This window comes from Rhopalosiphum maidis, chromosome 3, assembly GCF_003676215.2.
Source record: "Rhopalosiphum maidis isolate BTI-1 chromosome 3, ASM367621v3, whole genome shotgun sequence".
Classification (NCBI taxonomy): domain Eukaryota; kingdom Metazoa; phylum Arthropoda; class Insecta; order Hemiptera; family Aphididae; genus Rhopalosiphum; species Rhopalosiphum maidis.
Window position 1 is genome coordinate 26,239,564 of NC_040879.1, and position 25,205 is coordinate 26,264,768.

Here is a 25,205-nt window from a genome sequence, read left to right on the forward strand (position 1 = left end):
TCAAATTAAAAGTTTATGAAATTGAATTTCCAAAAAAATAATTTAAGTATATTTTATTTATAAATTAAATTGTTTAAATATTAATATTATTTATTACAATAACAAAGTATTATTATTATACATTATTAGAAAGTATTAAAGAACGCTGATCTTTACCTTGAAACTGTTTTATTTTTTGTATTGGTTAGATGAATTTTTGATGAACAAATGATTTATTGTATTCTAAATGTAATAGATATTATTTAAAAAAAAATATATTGTCCAAAGATAAATATTATAAATATTTTTGTTTTTATGAATTTAATGTACCTGTTTATATTTAATTATATATATAACTTTTCCATTACAATTAAGTCTACAATCTTTAAATTTTAAATATTATCTTGATAGAATTAATTTTAAAGTTTATGTAATACTTGAGTTGAAAATTTAAAATTGATTAACCAGTGGAAATTTTGTTCTTTACAAATATATTCTACTAAAGCCTTGATTTTAAGATAAAAACTGCCATTCATGGTTTTATTATTTTATTTTGTTATTTATTAATTTATTGCAAAAGATTAAAAGTAACATAATACAGTGAGTTCCGTTTAATGTGATCACATTAGTTCAGATAATTTTGATTCTATTAACCGGTTGATCCCATAAAATATTTTTTTATTGATTAGTTTATATTTACATGTATGTTGAAAATTAGATTAAAATAAAGTGAAGAAACTATCTATTTTTTGATTGCACTTGAAAATTTACTAATTTCATTTTCATATTAGCCTGAAATTAAAATCCATATTTAGTTAATATAATATATACATGATTTTTAATTATTTAAAAATAAATAAATAATGTTGTATGTACATAATGTACCTATAACTTTTAGAACAACTGAAAAGTATCGTTTTCGACATTTTTGAATAGCTCCTTTTAACTTTTCAAAACAATTCCTGTTTCTTTTTTGTGAAAGTTTGAAATACCATTAAAAAGATAAGAATTTTCTTAAAAATGATTCAATTATCTGGTACTTGGTGATTTTAATGAAAGGTTAATTTAACATTAGTAACATAAGAACTGGTTAGGGATTATCAATTTTGATTCCAATAAACTGTTTATTCTATAAACATTAAACTAGTGATCACATTAAATGTAACTCACTGTATAAACCAATAATTATTGCATAACTTAAAGTTAATACTACTAAAACATAGTAATAATTAATTAATAAAAGAATTAAGTACTAACTAAAATTATACTCTGGTCCACGAGAAATCAGTACCGCATTTCGACCAAAACTCGTCTGATTCTGTGCATCCCCCACTCATTTACTTACCAACAGCGACGCTGTCGTCCATTTTACATGCGCGTGAAAGTACTGATCTCTCGTAGGCCGGAGTATAGAAGTATGTACATTTTTTAAATTGGTTTTACCTATTATAAAATATTTATTATGATTTTCATTTTATTATTTTATTTAGTATCTTATTCATACTATTTGAAAGTAATTAAAATAAAAAGAACTACCAAATAAATGTTCAAATATTTGTAGTGTGAAAAATTATACAGTTTAAAGTTTAAACATTCATTATCCTTACCAAGTTATTTAAGAAAATTAAAATAAAAAAAAATCATTCTCTTATCTATAAACAGTAATTTCCTAAATGTTCAATAATATATTACTTAACATTATGTTCAATGTAGTATATTTATTTATTTAAATATATAGTAAACATTGTATTTCTTATAAAAATTAGTTAGAAACATATTTGCAGAAAATTATAATTTATTTTTAAAATCCTACAACACATTGTGCTGTTTAAGTTGTCATAATTTCAATGTATATTAGATAAAAACTTAAACAGTAATACATTTTAAGTTATTAATTGTTGAATCATAATCAATTTGTAATTAATAACTATTAGAATACTGTATTATTAATAACTAATTATTATTGGACGTGGCTGATGATGTGTTAATAACTTATTGTTTTATGCTACAATTAATAAAATGTACAATTCTAATCAGTTTTAATATTATATTTTGTGGGACTGTAATACTGTATAGAAAATTGTCATCAAATTTATAAATTTTGTTCCAATAACTATTCAGGTGAAGATGCCATTTCTTAATCATTACTAATCTAGTTAGTAATTCTAAATAAAATAATTTTAAATTTACGGTTAAGAAGTATTACAACTTACAAGTTAATTACTAGTGCTAAGTTACTATAATTATCACATTTCTATTCTAAAGATATATATGGTCATTGGCCAGGCATCAGTTAAACATAAAAAAAATTAACTCATTAGTAATTTTATAATTTTTCATTATATTACCTGTCCAATAAGATAAATTCTTTACATTATTTATAATAAGTAAATGTGTAATATATTGTTTATAATGAAAAAAAAAAAGAGCATTGCTATTGTTTCATTTTTATATAAGTAGGAATAAAAATCACCATGCCAGTTGTTTATATAGTATAATTAAATATTAATTATCATACTTCTTCATTACCTACCTAATTATATAATATTATTATGTATAAGGTAATGTATTACCTTGTTAGTTGTTATAAATTTACTATACCGATAATTGTCAACTGAATTTATACTGATTTAATGCTTACATAAGAGATTCCTTATTAAGGAATAGGCAAAGATCTCAATATAAGTTAGCGATAGCCACTGATTGTGTGGAACCTAACTACCTAATCTATGAGTAGTATGACCAAATATTAGAATTTAAAAGTAATTTATATTATATTTGAATAAAAATTAATAATTATTACAATAAACATTATTGATGTTAATAAACATTTTTCTATGCTAAGGGTAATATATAATACATAAAATATAAAAAGTATGAAGATATAAACATAAATTGTAGATACATACATTAAAAAGGCAATTAATATAAGAATAAGAATATCCTAGTTTCATTACACACGAATTATACGGATCGCATAGCTAAATAGTGTTTAACGCAAAATTTTTCACGGCTCAAAAACGGCTTAAATGCCCAAAATTTGGCATCAGTTATCAATTCAAACTGTAGTCGATAGATGTTAGCATTAGGTTCCCAAGCATAGACAGATATAACTCGTACAAGTAACAAAAACGTATCCCGCTCTGGCAAATTTGTGCAGCATCTTGATTAACATGGTGCTCGAATGTTTTGTATTTTAAAAAAAAAAATCATCATTAATTTGAAGAAAAATTTTATTTTATTTTGTACATTTAGTTTAAAGCTATTAAGGTTATATTTTAAAGGTGGTAATATTGATCTTATTATAATTAATATTTGTTTCCATCACCTATATGATTTTTTATTATGAAAGAAATTATTTCTTTAAACTTTATAGAAATAATAAAAATTTAATGGAAAATTTACTATTTTTTTTTTTAAGAATTGTCCCGAATATAAATATATACATAAATAAACCTGAATATAATGAATTTACTTTATTAGATCAAAATCATACCCGTTTTTCATTGATTTAATATGTGTTTTTCAATTAAATTATATTTTTTTCTAAGTGTAGGCAGCTAGACCTAGTGGGCTTTTACCTTCCCGGGGCTCAGACCCCCGGAATCTGGCCAAGTATCTAAAAAAAAAGGTCCTCCTTTAGTAGCTGCACTAAAACCTTGAGACCCTTAAGTTCGATGCACTGGCTGGTGTACTATTTTTTACTGTTTTCGTTTTACATATAAATTTATATATTTATCAATAGGTACTACATAGTAGGTACGTATTTTATACTTATGGTTTTCTCTATTTTATAAACATTTATAATCATATTATCAAAACAATAGAATAAAATTTTATATATTTATAATTTATGTGTAGGTACTTATTAATAATAAGTACTTATATAAATGCTCAACATTTTTGAGAAACGGTGGCGATGGTAAGTGTATCCCACTTCCTCGTCGAGGAAATTATATGTTCACAAAGTATATCCCCCCTTTGACAAAATCCTAAATACACTACTGCATGGGTTATATTTTTAATAGTTTCCGATAAAAACTAGCCATAAACCAAAATACATTATACACTTATACCAGTATGTATGTAGCAATGTATAATATTAATATACATCATACGAGTAGATGCTAGGTATACGTTATAACGCATGTTAACTAACTAATAACATTTAATATATATATCAGTCCTGATATATAAGTAGGTATTACTTTACTATATATATATTTCTTATAAAATATATAATATCATTAATATCTACTTATATGTTCGTTATATTGGCAATATTATAATTTATAATTTATAAGTTATAAGAATCTTATTATATTATTGCACTTACAATAATAATAATAATAATAATAACTATTACCTAAGTATATTAAATATAGATGTCTAATTTAGTAATTTATAAATTTAATTACACAATGTGTTTATGTAGTATCTTATTTCATATTACAAAAAGTTATCTAAATAATATTATTTTCTTTAGTAATTACACGATGTATAAAACTGTAAAAGAGACGTATGCATTTCAATATTTCATGTACTTGGTATCTAGTATCTATATTCTATATGATGAATATAAATAATACGTATAATGGACTCGAAAAAATAATAGCTCCTATTTATGTGTATATACCTATACTTACTATAAATAATAATCAAAAAATAAATATTATGATAATACATAAAAAATATAACCATAATTTGGCGTGAATTTAAAACCTAATTCGTTAAATGCATTGTCTTATCGATATAGCGTTTAGGCCATGTCCGTTTTTTATCGCCCCCCCCCCCTCGTAAGTATATTCTGGATCCGCGCCTGACATCAATGTTACATGAAAACAAATAACCATAATAATACAATTAATACATGCAAATTCAATGATGTATTTTATTATTTACTATTTAGTAGGCATATACAACGAGAAAAGCGACAAACACACGCATATAGTATATAATTTTGCTATAGTTATGACATTTTAAAATTTAAAATTTATATAATATACCTATGTAAGTACATTCATTAATAAATCATTTAATATAGGTATACGCATATACCAAGTTTTTTTTAAATGTACATAGATACACGATAAATATCTTAAGACTTATTTACCTAATATGTATATATGTCATAATATGTAATATACAGAGTGTATCAAAAGTCTTCATCCGATTACAAATTTATATAGCTCGGCAAACGTTAGCTACTAATAAACGACCCATATACTAATGAAAATATTAGATAACCAAGTTTATTTTAAGTTATCTTTCGATTAGTATATGGGTAATTTATCTGCGGCTAACGATTGCCGAGCTATATAAATTTGTAATTGGATGAAGACTTTTGAAACACCATGTATATACACTAAACTCGCAATACATAACAAAGCTAGATAATGAAGAATATCTCGATACAATGAATGAAACTGTCGTTCCCTTGAAAATCGTATGGTATAACGAATTAGTTTTGGACAAAGCACTTGCGGCATAACGAATTTTTACACTTCTGAAGCTTGCCATTACTATGTTTTTTTTTATCTAGTATCATACGATAATGACGATAATGTTTCAAGTACATTATCGCTATTAAAATAAGATACATGTCGATTAATTTATAGCAATTACCTAATGACTCTATACGGTGTCTGTGTGAGCTGTGACCATCGGAAGGGGCAATGCCAAGATATTTTATGTGAATACTAGCCGAAAAATATGATCAACCCTGACAATATGGAATTATTTAATTAAACAAAACTTAGAGATTTTAAAAAATATAAAAACTTCACCGACTTATTTATACATGTTTATTTTATATGATTTTCTATAATCTTAGTATTAAATGAATAAATGAGTTGAATTATATTTTCTCTTAAATCTTTTTAAAACGAATTTTACCAACTCGAAGAAAAATTAAAACAATGTTCCTCCACAAGCAGTACTTACTGAAATAAAAAAAAAATCTAAAAATGATATTTTCATGATTTATATTTTTTACAAACTATTAATGTAAAAAAATGTTGATGAAATTGGATATTAAAACATAGAATTACAGTTTAGTTATTTAGTTGGAATTCAAATATATTTTCCTGGGGCGGCCTTGACATTTTTACGTGTATTATTATATTTTACTATACCTACGCAACGACATTTTCAAAATATTTGGATTAATTTTAAATAATTTCTTCTATATATATATTATATTATATCATAATACTGTACCTAATGTTAATAGTAAAATAAATTACTATAAAAACAAAAAAAGTAAATTATAAAATAATCTTAACATTCTTAACAATCTTTGTGATAAAATGACATTTTTATTTGATTAAAAATTCCAGGGATTTGTTCTGTTGTATAGTTCAATTTGAATGTAGATATAGGTATTTACCTCGTCTTTCAGTTAATTACAACAGTGATGGTTGTGTTAAATTTGAATTCAGTAATAACTAATAATTATTATTCATTACGATTACATACAAAATTCTTTTTGTTAGCGCTGTGTAAGGACAATAATATGTGGTGGATAATATATTTATATTAATTAATTCGTATATTAGTAAATAATATGTCAATATGTAGTAGGTTATACTATTTTTTTTCCGAATACATTGCAATATTACCTTTATTATACCTTAAAGGCTTAAACCTTTACTTACTATTACGGCGTAGAACTTTATTAATAACCACTAAGTGTAATAGGTAAAAATAAATTTAAATTAAATTAAATAAAAATATAATTCAACCTAAATATTTTGAGAATTTTCTTATTTATAAAAAAAATAATGTAGTGGTGAGTGGTGACACGTTCTAAAAACCTAGTATTAATATTTTTTTTTTGAATTACAACAAAATAACGAAAACTGTTGTTTTTTATTTAATTATCTAATTCAATCGATATTTAAACTTTACATATACCATTTTCATATTTTAAAATTTCCAATTAAATTAATTAAATTAAATTCCAAGTATTTTAACCGAAAAATAAACATTTACATTTTTTGAAAAAAAACTTACATAATTTGAAAATTTAAAATGACTAAAAATATTTATATAGATTATAGATTATAGAGTATAGAAAAATTATAAAATAATAATGTATGGTGAAATATTTCACATGTATTATATTATTATTATTATTATATTTATTACTTTTAAAATTTCATTAACATAATAAAAATTGTTTAAAATAAAATCGTTATCGTAATAAGTAGTTATTTACATAAAATGTCGTTAATATTTGAATTTCAGAAACCTAAAATATAATTGTGTACATATATTTTTTACATTTTCAAATTGCTATACCGATTGTTATGATAAACCTTATACTTAATTTTCATGCTATTCCATTTAAAAATTTAAAAAAATTAAAGCAGATTTACTCTTCTTTAAAGTAATAATAATTAATACTACAATATGGTTTTCCAATTTGAATTTTAAATAAAACATATAGCCATAAAGGTTTAATATATTAAATTGGTTTAATAAAGGTAGATAGGATCAGTTTGTCATTAATGTTTGGTTATAATATAACATATTATTCAGATTACATTTGTAACCACTATTGAAGTAGGTACATTGCAAAATTAATTTTGTTTATAACTTATACCTAATAAATTAAAGAATTTAGTAAAACTGTGACAATAATGGACTTTTGTATAAAAAATAATTTAAGTAGTAAGACCTTGATAAGACTAAGAGTAGGTATATAAGGGTGAAGTATTAATAGGAATACGAAATGTTTAAGGAAAAAAATAGGGATTTTTATACTATTACTGTTTTAATTTATTACATCACATAAGCCATAAAAGCATTACCTACATAATTTGCATTATCAGATTATCCTAATGCTATAATAGTTTCAGTGCTATATATGTATATATGTAACGCAAATATCCGAGTTGTAGTTTTAACTCATTTATATATACGTGTAACTGCGTACAAGACCGGTGAATTGATTTCGGGACAATTTAGATTTTAGATGCATGTATGAGTACTTTTTTTTTTTGTACATCTGTAGAAAATTTAGAAACAAGTATTTATGAAGGACAACATTAAATAACTAAATCTAAAAAGTTTAACCTACTTTTAAATTGTCATGATATAACACAATCCATTAAAATATAATATAACATTAAATTTAATAAAATTTTTAATAAAAAATGTCGGAGAAACTTTTTAGTCAACCTCTCCATAGTATATTCTAGGTAATGCTAATAGGCTGCAGTTAGGGAATCAATTAATACGTCTCCTAAATGAACTCTGGAATCAATTAATACGTAAAGTAAGTTTCGGGAATCAACTCACTCACACTAGTGTAATTTGTATCGAACTGTGGTCTATAGGTAGACACCACTTGTACATATTGGACCCGTCAGCCATAGCGTATACACTCGACTTGAATAAACAGTAAATATTTAAGTCTGGTATTCCGACGTTTAATGTTTAGCCAGTAGCCACGCCTAAAGTGAATTACTGTTCATTAATCATTTTATATTGCAGTGTGTATACAAACAATTAATTGTAGACGTTTTGTTTTTGGTTATTATTAATTTTTTTTTTTTTTTTTGGGAGGGGGCGGAGGGTTACTTTTATTTGTACACCTTGGTAGACGTAGAGGATTTAAAAAAAAATAAGTGTCTAATACTGACTATTGTATCGCATAATAACATAATGTATTCTTTTGTCTTCGTTTACACATAGTAAAATAATATATATATATATAATTATATATACGATTTACTTAATATGTAGTATGCACTTAGATATTTTATGTATTCTATTATATTTATACTCAGATATGTATATATTAGCTTTAATGCATCGTAAATTCATAACTTATAAGTAAATGGCTAGAATTTATATACAACTATACAAGTGTGCAATATAAAATAGTAAAATATGTATAATATTATGTTGAAATATGTAGTAAATTTTCCAATGTTTTCCCAACTATTATTAATATATGCTAATATTAATGAGAGTTATAATCTTGTTAAGCTTTTATTAATATGGCATTTCATTTTGCATTATATCTGTTAAAATATACTGTAAAATACTTTTTTGTATTTTATTAGCATGCAATAGTATACAAGCCTTTATCAACATAAAATATTCAAAAATATTCAAAATAAAAATTGGTCATGTGTGAGGTGATTATTGGACATAACTGACCAAATTTGTAAAAGGAAGCTGCAAAACCAAACATACCGATCTATAAATGCATAATGCGTTGATACACATATATATATAGATATAGATATTTATGTAAAAATGTAAAATGTAAAATGTATTACATGTAAATTTACATGTAATATGTAAACCTTATTCCTAGTTGTAACCATCAACCTACGTATACGTCACGGTCGTTTACAAGTCACACTATTATTATGTGCGATTTCCATTATTTAAGAAATGTAAAATTGATTGCCATCGCAGGATTAATTTTTATTAAACATAGTTCATTATATTTGCAGTATTTTAATTAATAATGACTATTTCAATATAATTATTGTACACGAAACCAAGAAATCATATCGCGAGTTCTATCAATAAAAACGCTGTCATATTTGTTTATATTGCTCTAACCGACGACCGTAGTCTGCGCATAATAGTTATACTGGACCCGCGGCGTCACGGTAACAAAATAATATTATAATAATGATATTGTACGTCATGTATATGTGTGTACACATAATAATAATACCATAATATAGTCGGCGGCTCAGTTCGCGTGGTACTACAGTGCTTGGAGGGGAGGGGGTGTTTGTTTAACAACGATTGCGAGGGTCACCGAAAAAAATGATCTCACACCCACACGCATCGCGGGTGTATAGTTGTGGGTCAGCGGTGCCGAGTGATGGTTTTGGGCGAGTCGGGGCAATATTATTATGCCGGTAGCTGGCCCGATCGCTGTACGAGCAGCGAGTTGGCGCTCTGGCGGAGGTGGCCTGCGCCGACGACGACGAACCTCCGTGGAACACCGCCGCCGCCGCCTTCGTAGGGTGGAACCAAACACGTATATAATAATATATCTCTAAAGCGTTTATATATACGCGAGCTCATGGGCGGCGGCGGCGCACGCACGCACTATAACGGACGAACGAACGCGCTCGTTATACAGCTGCGCGCGTATCCTAGCAGGGATCATCGATTCCGGCGGTGGCGGCGAGCGGAAACGGCACAGCTTCCACAGCAGCCCGGGACGACCGCGACGCGCGCGATACACGCACCCCTCGCCGTATATAATGTACAAAATGCCACTCCGCGCGCCGTTCGCACCCGCCGAAATCCCACCCCGCCGACGGTCGCACCACCGCCGCACGACTCGTCCCTCCCCTCCCCCCCACACTCCCCGCCGACGACACCGCCAACAGCGCCGCCACCGCCAGATCCGCAGCCGCCGCCCGAGTCAATAGCCGCGCTTCTCCGCGCGTCCGGTTCTCCCGGATCCAAATTCTCGCGCGCTCCACAAAACTGGGTTGCCGCGCGCGCCCGACGACTACGCGCGCACCGCGCACACATCACCGCCGCCGCGCCCTCCCGCCGCCGACGTCGCTGCTGCTGCTGTACACCACCCTGTGTGCTGCTGCCTGCTGCTCCTGCTGCTCCTGCCGCTTCCGCGACTACTTACGACGCAACGACGGCGGCGACGACGACCACGACGACGGCGGCGGCAGCGACTACGACACCGACACCGCCACCACTACCGCGGCCGCGCTTCCTCGTCCACATCAACCACCGCGCTCCCGCAACCACCTCGGCAGTGTACCTCGTCGGCGGCAGTAGTATACGCGTCCCCGGACATAACGTCCGTCCGCCGGTTGTGTCCGCTCGCGTCGTTCCCTACATATATTGCCGCGTATAATATATATATATATATATATATATGTATACACCTATATATCGTACACGACGTATGTGGACCGCAAACCCGTAGTGCAGCAGTAGTATAACATATACATAGGATACGGCTAACGAAATTTCACTTATAATATTACATTATATAGGAATACGTATATAGACGTTTGCGCGGGGTGCGTGTAAACACACGGACAACAGTTGTCTATTGCGTGAGACCACAACGATTGTTTTCAACAGACCACGACGTCGGGGTGCAAGTTGATGTGTGTGCAAAAACCGTAAACGGTTTTTCTTATCTTATACGTAATTATTCAATATATATATATATATTATACGTATACAATCCGTTCGTATTACACATCACTGCACGTGCGAGGAATATCCGGCAACGCGTACCATCGACTTTAAATGAGTTACCGTGGGTCGCAACAGCGGCGTAGGAGGGCAATCGTCTCGTGTTCCACAAATACATCGTTCCCCCGGTACACCGGCGGTGGCGGTACGACACCGACGCGAACGGCGGCTTTAGAGGGTGGTAGGTAGTGCGTCTGCATCAGCATCCGCGACGATCTCGTCAGAATCAGCCGATACGACCGCCGCGTTGTATATACGCTGCACACTATTGCTCACGACGCAACGCTTAGTGCTCAATAATATAACTGTAACCAAACCATTTTCAATCTCAAATATAATTTAAATACAAATATATATATATATATATATATTATTATAATATTATACGATCGTCGCGAGCCACACGTATATAATTTATAATATAGGTGTACACCAGTATACATATATATAATATATCACACAAGCCACTGTGCATTTCCAGTGCCTACCGATAATATATTTTAAAATATTTATACGGCGTTCATATTACCGAGCGTTTCGATGGACAACCAAAACAACAGCACCACCACCACTTTCCTGCCACCTCCCATCGACGGCGAGGCGTCGGCGCCGCTCGCGCAACCCGACGACGATTTCGTGGTGCCCCTATCAGCGGCCGGTACCCCCAATACGCCGGCCGACGACGGCGGCACCGGATCTACCGTGTCGCCCGTGACTCCTGTCCACCTCAACCGTCAACCGCACGGCGCGATGATGATGGACGACGATCAGGCGGCCACCGGCGCCGCCGATAGCGGTGCGACGGACGACAGCTCCGTTCTGTTGCCGCCGCCCGACGAGACGGACAACGAAGAAAAACCGAACAAAGACAATGCGGACGATGAAGACAACGGCGGCGACAACAACGACAACAGGACCGGCGAAGACGACGACCAGGTGCCCGTTTTGGCCATGTCAGGCATTCTACCGGCCACGGCTAGTGGCGGTGGCTCGATTTCCGACTCGAAGAAAAACGCCGGCGGACCGAACGACTCGCTGACCGGTGGAGGAACCGGGACCGGAAACGGAGAAAATAAGTCCAAAGAGAAGTGAGCGCATATTTTATAATATATTATTATTTATATACACATATAATATATGTATATGTTTATAATCGTAAATCGAATGTAATGTCTTGATAAAATATTACGATTGAAATGAATTGCTGACGCAGTGAAACTAGTAATATTATCTGTTTATTGTCGTGGAAATTCGGTAGATCGAATTCTGTAGTCTGCCCTCCTATTCGTATTATCTCTATCCCCTTGCAGTTTTTTTAGGGGTTCATGCATTCAAGGGAATCGTTATTGGTTTTGATCAACCAGTAAAAACGATCGTATACAACGGTCCTTACATCCTTCGTGGTGGCTGTTTTCGGGGTGCTTATGCGCGCGCGTCGTGGTTGATGGGGAGTGGTATACATGATGCGAGAGTGCCAACGAAGTTTTCCCTTAATCCGGACTTGGCGTTTCATTAATAAAAATAGTAATAAATCATTTTTTCTATAAAACCACTCATTCATAATACGATATCATAAACGCAGTAGTATGAAATATATATTGTAACTTACAAACACTCGTCCGAATGACGAGATACTTTAATTAAAAATTTTATTTTTATTATAATACGAATAAAACAAGTATACATAATATATATATATATACATATATACTACTATAGGTATATATAAATTGTTGAGACGGGTACTATAATTATTATAATAGTGGTGGAGGTAGAGGTGGAAGTGTCGGCGGCGGATGTTGTTGTTACACTTATTTTATATAATATATATGTATACATAGGTAGGCGTGTGGTGACGCGATGATCATCTGTGGTAGCGGTGGCAATATTATTGTGTAGTCAGCGAGTCTGTTGCTAGAGTTGTCTGTTGTCTATCCAACGTCGGTCTTTGAATACATAATATACAATTGACTTAGCTCGGTACGCGTATACGTATAGGTATTCAGTGTAAGGTGCGCTTCAATAGAGTAGAAACAATTGAGTATTAATTTTTGAATACTTTAGTTCGAGATTTTATTTTAAATATAGGACTTTTTTTTTGACAACATACGTTTTTTTTTTTTGTAAGTACCTATTAAAATGTTTAACAGTTCAACAATTAGTTTAGTTAATTATACTCTCCGACCATGCGGTGCGAGTACGTAATATAGGATATTATAAAAATATATCGTTTCATTATAATCACTCATAATAACTATATATATACATATATATATATAAAACCAAACGATTTCTAAAAGCACTCTAACGTACATTTTCCGAGTATCATTCGCACGTGTGTGCCGACTAAAGAAAACCGTGTTGGAAAATATATAAATATAATGGCGAAATCTAAATCTTCGGGAAGCGGAAATCATCTCAAGTAAGTTTCACGCAATACAATACATTATTTAATAAACCTAACACACTTTATACCAAGATGTCTTATGCACAGTAACAATAATCATATACATTTAAATTAGATCTCAGTATGTGTACGTGGTATCTAAATAATACCTACGGCGTTATTCGTAAAATCATTAACAGATAAACTAATGCATTTAATATTTAATATACATTGTACGAAAATCATGATTGTGTGTACGTAAATTTAGGGTGGGCTTTACACACACACACACACATATACGAATAGGGTGGATAATCGTAGTAGGTAGGTAGTACGTTTATCCAGGTGGTAGTGGTCCTATACGCGCGGCTTATTAGAATATGCATATTATCTGGTATGATATGGTATGGTATATATGTACGACGGACGCTTTCAAAACAATTTTTAAGCTCGAGAAATTTAATACTCGCGCGCGCGCGTATATAATATATTATAACGTATAAAAAACAATAATAATATTATAATATCATGTACTGTACAGACCGTTGCACATCTTCGTCCTACGGCAGCGACGACGACGTGTGTATTTTATACGCGTGAGAACTACGTCGTCGGCAGTAACATTGTAAACTAATAGCGTTATATATAGTTATAATAATAATAATAACAATAATAATATTATTATTTTTATTATTATTATTATTAATATCATCATACCGTTTAATTGTATATAATATAATAAAACATATACACGCATAAGCCGTATTTATATGCGACCCGCCGTAACAAATACCCGTACCGGGAGCTCGATGAGGGATCGCGCGTACTGTGTACACATTTGTGTGTAATACGATGTGTACGTGTGAGAGCATTAATTGGTGTCAATTTGTAGTGTGTGCGTGTGTGTACTTGTATTATATACAAATGTATATGTAGGTATACCTCCCATCGTATCTACTGTATTATATATGTGTGTGTGTGTGAGTAATATGTATATATTACACGCATTGCTTCCGCAGCTAAAAGTTTGCCGTTACCGCCGATGTATAAATAATAATAGTAATATACAACGAGGCCGTATTAATTTGCGATCGCCGCAGTTCGTTACGTATAAGCGAATACGCGCGGTGAAACAAAATATTTCGTTTTTAATTAATTATAATGATTATTATTGTCAAAAGCCATTACTATTTGTATATTCCCGTGTGTTGTTACTTGCACCGTTGTCTCCCGCCGTTCGCGATGAATGGCGGACGCTGTAAACGTTAGCTTGCGGTTATACCCGCTATGAGGTATTACCTATCTATATAGTACACCAAATATGAAATAATAAATATACATAATATTTTATTATGCTCTGTGGCTGCTGTCTATGAAAACGCGCTATTACAATAATAACGTCCATATATTTTTGAGTTAAAATCACATAATAAATTACGTGTACTTAATTATATTAAATATTATTACTGAATTCGAATATTATTATCGACCTGTTAGCATCACATTACATTTTTTATGATTTATAACACTATATATTATATACAATACATTTACGTAATTTACGCCTTTACGGTGTAGTTGTGTACATATTCCTGTACAAAATATTAGACATCCGTGTGACATCCTAATGGTATATTATTCCAGTGGTTGCACTAAAATATAACCACTGATAGATGTTTATCCGTTCGTATAACGATTAATAAGCTTCGAGTACCGGATCTTCTCTGAAATATAATACCACTTTCGAAATCGATTCAGCGATATTAAATTTGGTTTTCAAAATTCCAATATGATGGATGTCCTCTATTCGAATTACTTATAAAGTCACAAAATTGTGTTTCATAGTATTTGTGCGACAATATAAACAACCGTCATAGACGCATAAATGAAAATCATATCTATTATACTTATATTAAGTATATACTATATATAGGTACTTTTTTACTTATTTAATATATGTATAATATTGAATAGGTATATACTTCCGAAATACAATGTGCTACGAAGGCTATTGAACTTGCAATCAATCAATCAATCAATCCAATATTATTAATGATAGTTGCAGCCCTTTATACACTTGTTGGGTATAGAATCGTCATATACCTATGTACCTATACACTAACAACCATAATACACTTAATCAGACACAGAACGATTGTATATTTTCAAAATTATTAAAAAAGTAAACGGTTTGTCATATAAAAGAATGCAAGAAAAGGTTTTAATAATGTAATTATATAATAGTCAGTTACTTTTACACCACTTTTAGCTCTAACACATAATTTATGACATAAATTATACTCGTGCTTCATACAAAATTAATAATTGAAAAAAAATTATATTTATTTCCCATAATATACTTTATCGTTGTATAAAGCACCTATTAACCGTTATATTAAATAAGTGTTTATATAATTATTCAAGACTTGGGTATTTATATGGTAGTGGAATCGTTAGAATCTGTAGTAGTTAATGGGATTAAATAATTAACGTAGATACCTATCACACGCTTTCTCGAGTAAACGTAAATCGAAAAAGGTAATTAAATAAATTGCTCCCCTCTTTATAAGTATAATTTTAAAAAATAATTAAAGAAATCATACAGATCTCCAATTAAGCGCTTTAAGATATAATCATATTCGTGATCATTTAAGTACTCGCAGTATTAACAGCATAATATAGTTATGACGTGTTTAATTGACAAATTACAATTAATAAAAATAACAAGAATATAGAATGCATTTAATCATAATAAATCATTACACTCATACACTCACAACCCTCATTCTCAAATAATCTCAATTAACTTTAAACGCTTATATAAAGTTAGAAATGGAAATGTTCTTTGTTCAATATTTTGTTAAACATCAAAATATTTTGTTTCAGAATGTGAAGTTTATTATAAACTTAAAGTTAATTAAAAATTAAGATTTAATGAAATTTAAAACATAACCTGAATAATCACTATGATAAATATATATATATATATATATAATATAGATTATTTTTAAAACTGCAGTTTTATAACTCTCGAGTCTCAAAAACACAAACATCGAAGAAAAGATATGATGAGATATATTTAATTACTATATTATTTATACTTATTTTTAATATTCCATAGTTGAGTGTAACATATATCTGCTCAACAAATATATTACACTATTAAAAAAAGTATATTTGAGAATAAATGAACGATTTGAATGTTTTCAGAGGATGAGCTTTCAATAATTCTATCATATTGTATATACCTACCTAATATCTATATATACGAAAAACTTAATACTTTGCATGAAAAATGCTTATACAATATGTGCGGTAAGTCGTGTCGTTATGTGAATTTAATCGATCGATCGTCAATGCCGCCGCCGACGCCACCATCGCCACTCCCTCTAAAATATTATGTGATGTTAACGACCTGTGTTATTATTGCTACTTGCGTGGTAACGGGAACGATCGAGGATATCCTCTCGCGGTCTTTTTTCTAATTTGTTTTTTTATTTTTTATATAAAACACGTCGGCGTTTCTTCGATAATAGGTTTTAATAATAATAATAAAAAAAAAAAAATACAAGAGCGTATCGCGCCGATTTCTCTAGGATATTACGCGATGACAGTCAAGTGATCGCAGTTATAGTGGTAGTGACTGGTAGTGGCGTGGTGGTGGATGGCGATCTCGATAATCGCGCATGCATAACCGACAGACAAGAGGATAGGAAGGAACGAAAGGACTCGAGTACGCAGCAAGAAAAAAAATTATGGTTAACAATTGAAAAAAAAATCCATCAATGTGTATTTTTTTATGTATACCTACCTTCGACCATATTTTACGTACTGTTCACACTGAACAATGTGCCACCGCCAATCGACGATGAGTTGCCGAAAATACGACTAAAACGAATCACACGTAGAATATCCACATAATGCATATACGTAGGTAACTATAAAAGTATATGAACAACAAACAATAATATAATAGCTACTAAAAACACAGAAATAATTCTATAATACGAATAAAAGTTAAAACGCCTAATGAAGGAGAAAGCGTAAAAAATCGTACCATGACGATGTATCTAGTTGACACAATTGTTAAAATAAATTTATTAATATTTTTAATCAATATTCCACTAAAATATATAACAACAATGACAGTTAATTAAAAACTATGGTTTAAAAAATCATTTTTTTTTCAAAATTAATAATTCATAACCTTACATAATAATAAAGGTTTCAATAATGCATGTTCTAATGTAAACATCTATATATACTTCAATCGTATAAGTGACTGGTGTATTAAAATATTTTATTCATATTTTGTATTCGACATTTTTAACCCAAAGGTCTAATAACCATATTATACGTTATGCGTTATGAATACAAAAATGAATATGCTGAATTTAATACCTAATTGATTGTGGAAATGAGGCCAAAAGAAAATTAAAAAAAACTACGCAATATTTTTGCTATGCATCTTCAATATAATACAAAAACTGTATAATGACACAAATTGTATTTTTTTTTATTTTCAAACTAAATTATATATATATATACCTATATTAAAAATATATATACCTACTAAAATATATTTGCAATGTTGATTAAATCATCAAACAAATATAGGTTTATCTGCAGGGAGTATCTCGTATCTGAAAATAATATTTATAACATAATAATGGTTGATTTAGGAATACATACATAGGACGTAGTATTGTGTTTTTGTCAGAAACCCTTTTCCCGCTCTCTCTCTTTTATTATTGTTATTTTTTTTTTTTTTTTTTGATAACAAACAAAAATAAGGAAAAACTCTCTTGGTACCTAATGGATTAGTTTTGGTGTGATGAATTGCAATATATTAATCATATTTTATATATATAAAAACATTAAAAACTTTTTTCTTGCTTTAATTCGCAAAAAATCTTTAATTACACGTTGAAAGAGTTTAATGAATAATGATGATGTTTTATCGTCCTCAATAGCCAACAATAATGGTAGAGAATCTTCTGAATTCAATCTTTCTTTCGAGTTTCGATTATATAGACATACGAAGTACACTCTAATAAATATTTTTATCTTATAAAGATTCTTTACATATTTTATAATTTATTAATTTAATTTTGACGTGAATTCATATAAAACGCTATCGCATATTCCATTTCAGAACAAATACATCTTGCAAATAAAATTTAGGGTATGCAGATAATTCAATAAATTTAAAACGAAAAAAAACTCTTAGGATTTTGAATAATAAAAGTTTTAAAATCACGATTGTGGTCCAGGAGACTTATAATTTATAATTCTAACGTAAGGGCATTTATTATTTTATTTGAGGACGTGCGTAACTATAGAGACTTGATAAATATATTTATCGTATACCTCTACCAATTCCTCTAGCAAGAGTAGAAGAAAATCGTTTTATTCGACCTTGTTTATTCAGCACCGTAACAATAAACTGTTGTTGCGCTTGCCGCCCTTGGCTACTATACCTATATACATAACTTTACTGTGATATACTGGCGTCCCTAAACTTAAAATATTAATTCAATTTATATTCGCCATGAATTATGAGAAAAATGTAACGCCCTTAGTTAAAACGTGCGCTTTTGCCATTGTCCACTTGGCTAGACCAATACAATAATATATATATATATACAAATTTTATGACAACGTATAATATTCGTACTACGATATAATACATTTTCTTTTTTTTGCCAACAATAATTATTGAGTTCATTATGCAAGTGGTTTTGTCATATAGATACTAGTAGTAAAAGATGATATACACAAAACTGATATTAGTTATCATGCATTATGCATTTATACATAATATTATATATCTATTATACCTATACCTATAAAATATACATTTTTACGTAGGTATGATAAATGTGTATAAACAAAAATAGAAATAAAATCTTAGCATCATACACCGGAGGTTTTAATAAAAATATTATTGTAAAAATAATTAATTATTTTTATACAAGTTTTTACTAGACAGTTAACACTAAATTAAAACAACTTTAATTTTTTAATATTTTTTATTCCTAAAAATGTTTTAAAAAGTTTAAAAATGTAAAATTAAAGTTTAATTTACATGCGTAAATGAAAGAATCAAACTGTGTGAGTAAAAATTAATACATTATGACTTAAAACACATTAAATAAATTTATTTTGTATTCAAATATGCACATAATAGAATTACAAAGAATATATTATTTTAACAATAGTTAAAACTATTGTGTAATTTATACATGGTTTAAAAATATGAGAATTCTGTTGTACTTTATGTATTTTATGCATAAATTAAACGCGAAATTTTGACATAACATTATATGTAGAATTATGTTTTCAAAAAGCTAAATCAATAGCACACATACACACTCATACATATTTATAAGCAATTGCAATGGCGTAACAAGGGTATGACGAACTGTGCCTACGCCAAGAGCTCAAATTTGTGCTTCAAAATTGGTATTTCATTTTATTCTACTTTCAAAACGACATTTCTTCATTATACATTTTGTGTATCTTGTAGCCTTAAAGCAAGAAAAGAAAATTATTAAAGTTTGAAATTTATATTGTAATAATATATAACTGATAATTTATATAATGTTGCATTAATTATATACATAAAAAATAATTGTTGAAAAAATATAATTTTTTCAATTTTTTAATTGCTAAAAAGTCGCTTTTTCGTAGGTTTGCTAGGGGTACTAACGAGTCTTCCTACGCCACTGAGCAACTGTAATAATACTAATGCGTTGTCAATTTTTATGTGTAGATCACGCTATACAACTGGTAGCGGTACAGGAGCCGGTACAGATGTGGAAGATTCCGGAACAAACAGTCCGCAGGCAGCTTTGGGATGTGGAACTACGTTTGAATACGTAGTACTAGTAACGGCGTGCTCAATTTTGCTATTAGCTGTCACTGGCACTACCGTTTACTGGACCATGGCCTATCGAGGCGGATACGACCCCAACTGGTTTCCCTGGCCACCGCAGACCCCGAAGCAAATGTTATCCGTAGGCGTGTTTACTTATAAGCACCCGCAAAACTTCACTGCCAGTGGCAGCGATATTAGTACGACAACAATTGCAACAACGACCACGACGGAACAACAACAATCTTCGCAGTTAAACATATCGTCTTTAAACATTTTGATCGAAGATCGACGGTTCAACTTGCATCCAACCCTGATGACGGTCGGTTTCGTCACTTTAACCGGATTCTGTAAGTTAATGTCGTTAATGACAACATAAACATAATATTATAAAGCCATCACGATTATATATTATAATTTATAATTGGTATTTTTATTATAACGTAAATAGTGATCGTATGATCACTACTATAAAACTATACAGTATTAAAACTTATTTAATATGTTATTAATTCTTTTTTTAAAAATTACATTTAATTAATTGAATATTTTATTAATGTTCTTACATTTTGGCACGCAGCTATATTGGTGTACAGAATGGCAGCTGGATGTTCGACTTCGTGCAGGGGAACTTATGTGAAATTAACCCACGGACTATTGCATTTGGCTACTGTACCGTGTGTGGTTTTGGGAGCTGTGGCCGCTATGGAATATCATCGTTTGAAAGGCTTACCGCATTTGTATTCGTTACACAGTTGGATGGGATTATTGACTGTTTCGCTTTTTGTAATTCAGGTAATAACAATAATATCTAAATACTATACATTCACTCGATTCACATTTCACACACGTCGAACGAGCACTGATTAAATAGACATCATATAACCTTTAACCGGATTTTATTTATAGTTCACTCTTGGATTGTTCACGTTCGTTGTGCTGTTGTGTTGTCGCGGCGCAACGGCTGTGTGTCGCTTACGATGTTTTGCGCCCATACATGCCACCCTGGGACTGTGCACGTTCACATTGGCCATAGCTACCTGTCTCACCGGACTTCAGCAACGCGCTGATTTCTCGATATTCAGCAATAATAATGGGTTCGTATTTGGTTCCCGTCATAATACTATAATTAATATTAAAATTGCATTTCGTATAAAAATCTATTAATCATATTATACGAGGTCATATGTGTTTTTTCTTCTCTAAAATACCTACACCCGTATTTTGTGTTTACGTTTTCTTTTATAGGTATATAAGTATATAAATATATACCAGGCCTTATACTAAAATTTTTCATTATTTTTCTTCAAAATATAAATAGACAGTCAATTTTTGATACTCTGATCGCTAAGGAAGCGAAGGCGAAGCAATGGCGTATTTTCAATTATTTTCTGGGGGGGGGATCTAATAAATCCGACAAAAAATGTATTTGATTTATTATTATTGGGCGATAAAGAACGTTTTTTGTTGTATGTAATTGGCAATTAATACATACAATACAAAGAAAAGCTTAGTTACGTAGGTAACGCGCGGCGGGTTTTTGAGTGCGACCGCGTCCGTTTTCTAATTTTAAGCTATATTTTACATAAATATTTTGTTCACTGAAAAAAACTACATCGTCCGCGCGTGTCTACATAAATCGGAGTTTGCAAATATGTAAGAATTGTTAGTGTTTTTTTTTATTTTTAGATATTCTGGGAGGTCCAGTACCCCTGGACCACCCGTAAATACGCCACTGGGGCGAAGTAACTGTATTCAATTTAAAAAAATATTTATATTATTTTGAAATTGTATAATGTATTAGGGTAATAAGAAAAAATTTGGATTTTATGAGATTGTTTGAATTTAAAAGAATCATTCATTGTTTTATTCTAGTTCGCTAAATTACATTAGTCGCGTCAGCCACATTTATGGAATTTTTTATTACCCAAAAATTGTGATAGTTATTATAATACTACTAAAATAATGCACCTTATTATTATACATAAATCGGCATTTACATTTATGGCGTATAGATATGTTGTCTATACGAATGATAAAATGTATATACTATAATAAGCGACATTAATAATTATCGATATATTATGTACTGAAAATATCAATATAGGCAACAGCAACAGCAAACTACTACAGCGCAGACGCCATCATTGTCTCCGTCGTCTTTAAATTCGGGCGAACTACACGGCCGCACGTTACCCCAACAAGCAATTATCAACGTCCTGGGCAGTACTGTTGATGATGGCCCTGGTGTTTGTCACAGCCGCACTGTTGTCGCAAAAGAAATCCTGCCGGAGAAATTCGTCATTGTCGTCGTTGTCGCCGTCCACGATGAGATATTGCAGAAATGGCGGTCAGTCGTTCCAACTTGTGCCGTCCTCCCCAGCTGCGGCGGACGGATCGGATCACGGCGGCCGCAACGGCCGGATGTGATCATTACAATTTATTATATTAGATTGTTTTACGACGAGGACGACGACGACGACGACGACAACCATCACCACCGCCACAACGACCAGACACACGCGCATCACATATACAAAATACTATTATAATATGTTGTTCATACAGTCGACACACGCTATAACATTATACAGATCGTACACTTTAAGGCCAATTATATATAAAGCACACTTTACAAAATATGACTTGTAAAAACTATATGATATTCATTCGTACACCGATCGCGAAAAGCTCCGACGTACAGACGACGTATAAAGACCACCGAAGTTCCCGAACAGCCGGACATAACACGGCATACAGCGAAACGAGCGTTTCAACACCGTGACGCAGATGGCGACTACGTCGACGACAACGACACGAGAACGGGACGCAGCCCAAGACAACTACCTGTTGCGGTAATAATTACAACGACGTAACGGAGGACGAAAGACCTCGTCAATTATAACACATAACATAACATAACGTAATAATAATGGTGAATGAAATCGGAAGTATACTGTTCGGTATTGTTATTTATATGTTGAAAATACTAAAATACCGTGAAATATATAACATACGAGTGTATGGGTGTATGTGGGTGTATGCCACTATTGCCACTATATTAACATGCTTGCGTCCGCTGATGGTGATACGGTGTCAACGGTTGTGACAATGATGACGTTGGTGACGGTTGTAATAGTGGTGATGGCGCCTTGTCGAAGAAAATTTGCACGCACAAAAATCATATATACACCTCTTTCTTCTACATGTATTATTATTTATTTCGTCTTATGCAATTACCATTGATTATACATCATAGTATACTGTGTAAAATCAATGCTAATATTAAGTTTCGTACGCTTTAATCAATTATATAATAGTTCATACTTATACATTATTGTACTGTACAATTTTTACATACGTATTTAATTGTTTTTATTTATTTTTTTTTTTTTTACTGGTTTGCTCTGTTAACGGTCAAATAAACCTATGTTCGCTCAGAAATCTTGTACATCACACTATATCGAGCTTCTTTCATCGGTTCATGAGTTTGCACTTAATGAGAGTTACGCACTACATTGGATTTTCCTCGCATACTATAACTTTTGCTTATAAGTGCTCAATAAAATTCATGCATATTAATATTGTTTATTATTATAATTAATTGAAAACGATATAGGTACTATCGATCATAAATCATAAATAATAATATAATTACCTACCTACAAATTTGTTACTTTTTTAAAAGATTTGCACTTCTTAACTTTGGAAAATCCCATCGTTTAGTTAAGTCATTTTCTTAAAATACGGTATGATGATCGAGTTATATGAAGATATTTAAGTTTTTTTGCTGTAGATATTTAATTAAAAAAATATATATATCGCATTTCATCTCTTCTAAAATTTCCAACACAATGTGTACAGTAAATGCAGTTGGTATTTTACTTGTGATATATTATATTTGTATAACTATATAATACGTCTCTCTACAGTATCTTAGTATCCAAATAGGTATTTTTACACTCGTAAGAAAACAGACAATATTTTTCTTGAGACATAAAGGAAAGAGTATATTGAGTGTATATTTTAGAGATTCTATAAGGTTTTTCAAACTTTTTGTCTTAAACGTTAATCCCCTTAAGTTCATTTTTAAATTTGCTGGGTATATAGTTCCGCTTTTTTCAATTTATAAACCACATGTTATACATAATATTTAATATAATATATATAGATTGCACCATGTTTGTGTGGTGTTCTTACTGTTTACTGATATTCTATTTGTATACTTTGTATACAGGTTACACGGAAAACGCCGCAGTCCTTGCTTTATCCATTTATACCCATACGTATTATGTATTTATGTATTATATATGCCTACACATAAAATGTTTCAATTCTACATCTATAATATTTTTGTTCAAAGCTATAATATTTTTATCGCGGGTGTTTCAGAGACAGTAAACAGACAATATCCGAGTTGATCAAACAAAAGTTACACTTGAACAAGGAACCGGTAGTGGTTAATGTGTTGGCCGTCTTGCTAGTATCTGTGTTGGTTATTGTGTCGTACACGATACGCCGAGAGTCACTGAAGCGGAGGCCCAACAACAAACCATCATACACGGCGACAGTGAGTCCACTCCGCATAAAATCTTCGTCGTCGTCTACCGGAAAATTTGGATCGGGAAAGCAATCGTCGCAGCCTCCGGTTTGAGGTGCATATACACGTCATTCCGCAACTATTTCTGCCATAACTTCTATATTTAAAACAAACAAAATACAATTAATAACAAAAGTACAACAAATTGT

At 31.0% G+C, this 25,205-nt stretch overlaps 1 protein-coding gene across 2 annotated transcripts; it reads left to right on the forward strand.

Moving 5' to 3' along the window:
• The first annotated feature begins 10,751 nt into the window (after positions 1 to 10,751).
• Positions 10,752 to 25,205, forward strand: LOC113555803. Of its 2 annotated transcripts, XR_003405417.1 has the most exons (6): positions 13,092 to 13,615; positions 20,355 to 20,806; positions 21,037 to 21,251; positions 21,366 to 21,553; positions 22,564 to 23,311; positions 24,849 to 24,981. XR_003405417.1 is itself a non-coding variant. In XM_026960356.1 (5 exons), exons 1-5 carry the CDS (start codon positions 11,734 to 11,736, stop codon positions 25,108 to 25,110), a joined length of 1,665 nt encoding a protein of 554 aa, XP_026816157.1. In that variant the 5' UTR covers positions 10,752 to 11,733; the 3' UTR covers positions 25,111 to 25,205. The 2 variants fall into 2 exon arrangements, 1 of the variants encoding a protein (XP_026816157.1); XM_026960356.1 differs by lacking the exons at positions 13,092 to 13,615; positions 22,564 to 23,311 and adding an exon at positions 10,752 to 12,281 and having other exon boundaries at positions 24,849 to 25,205.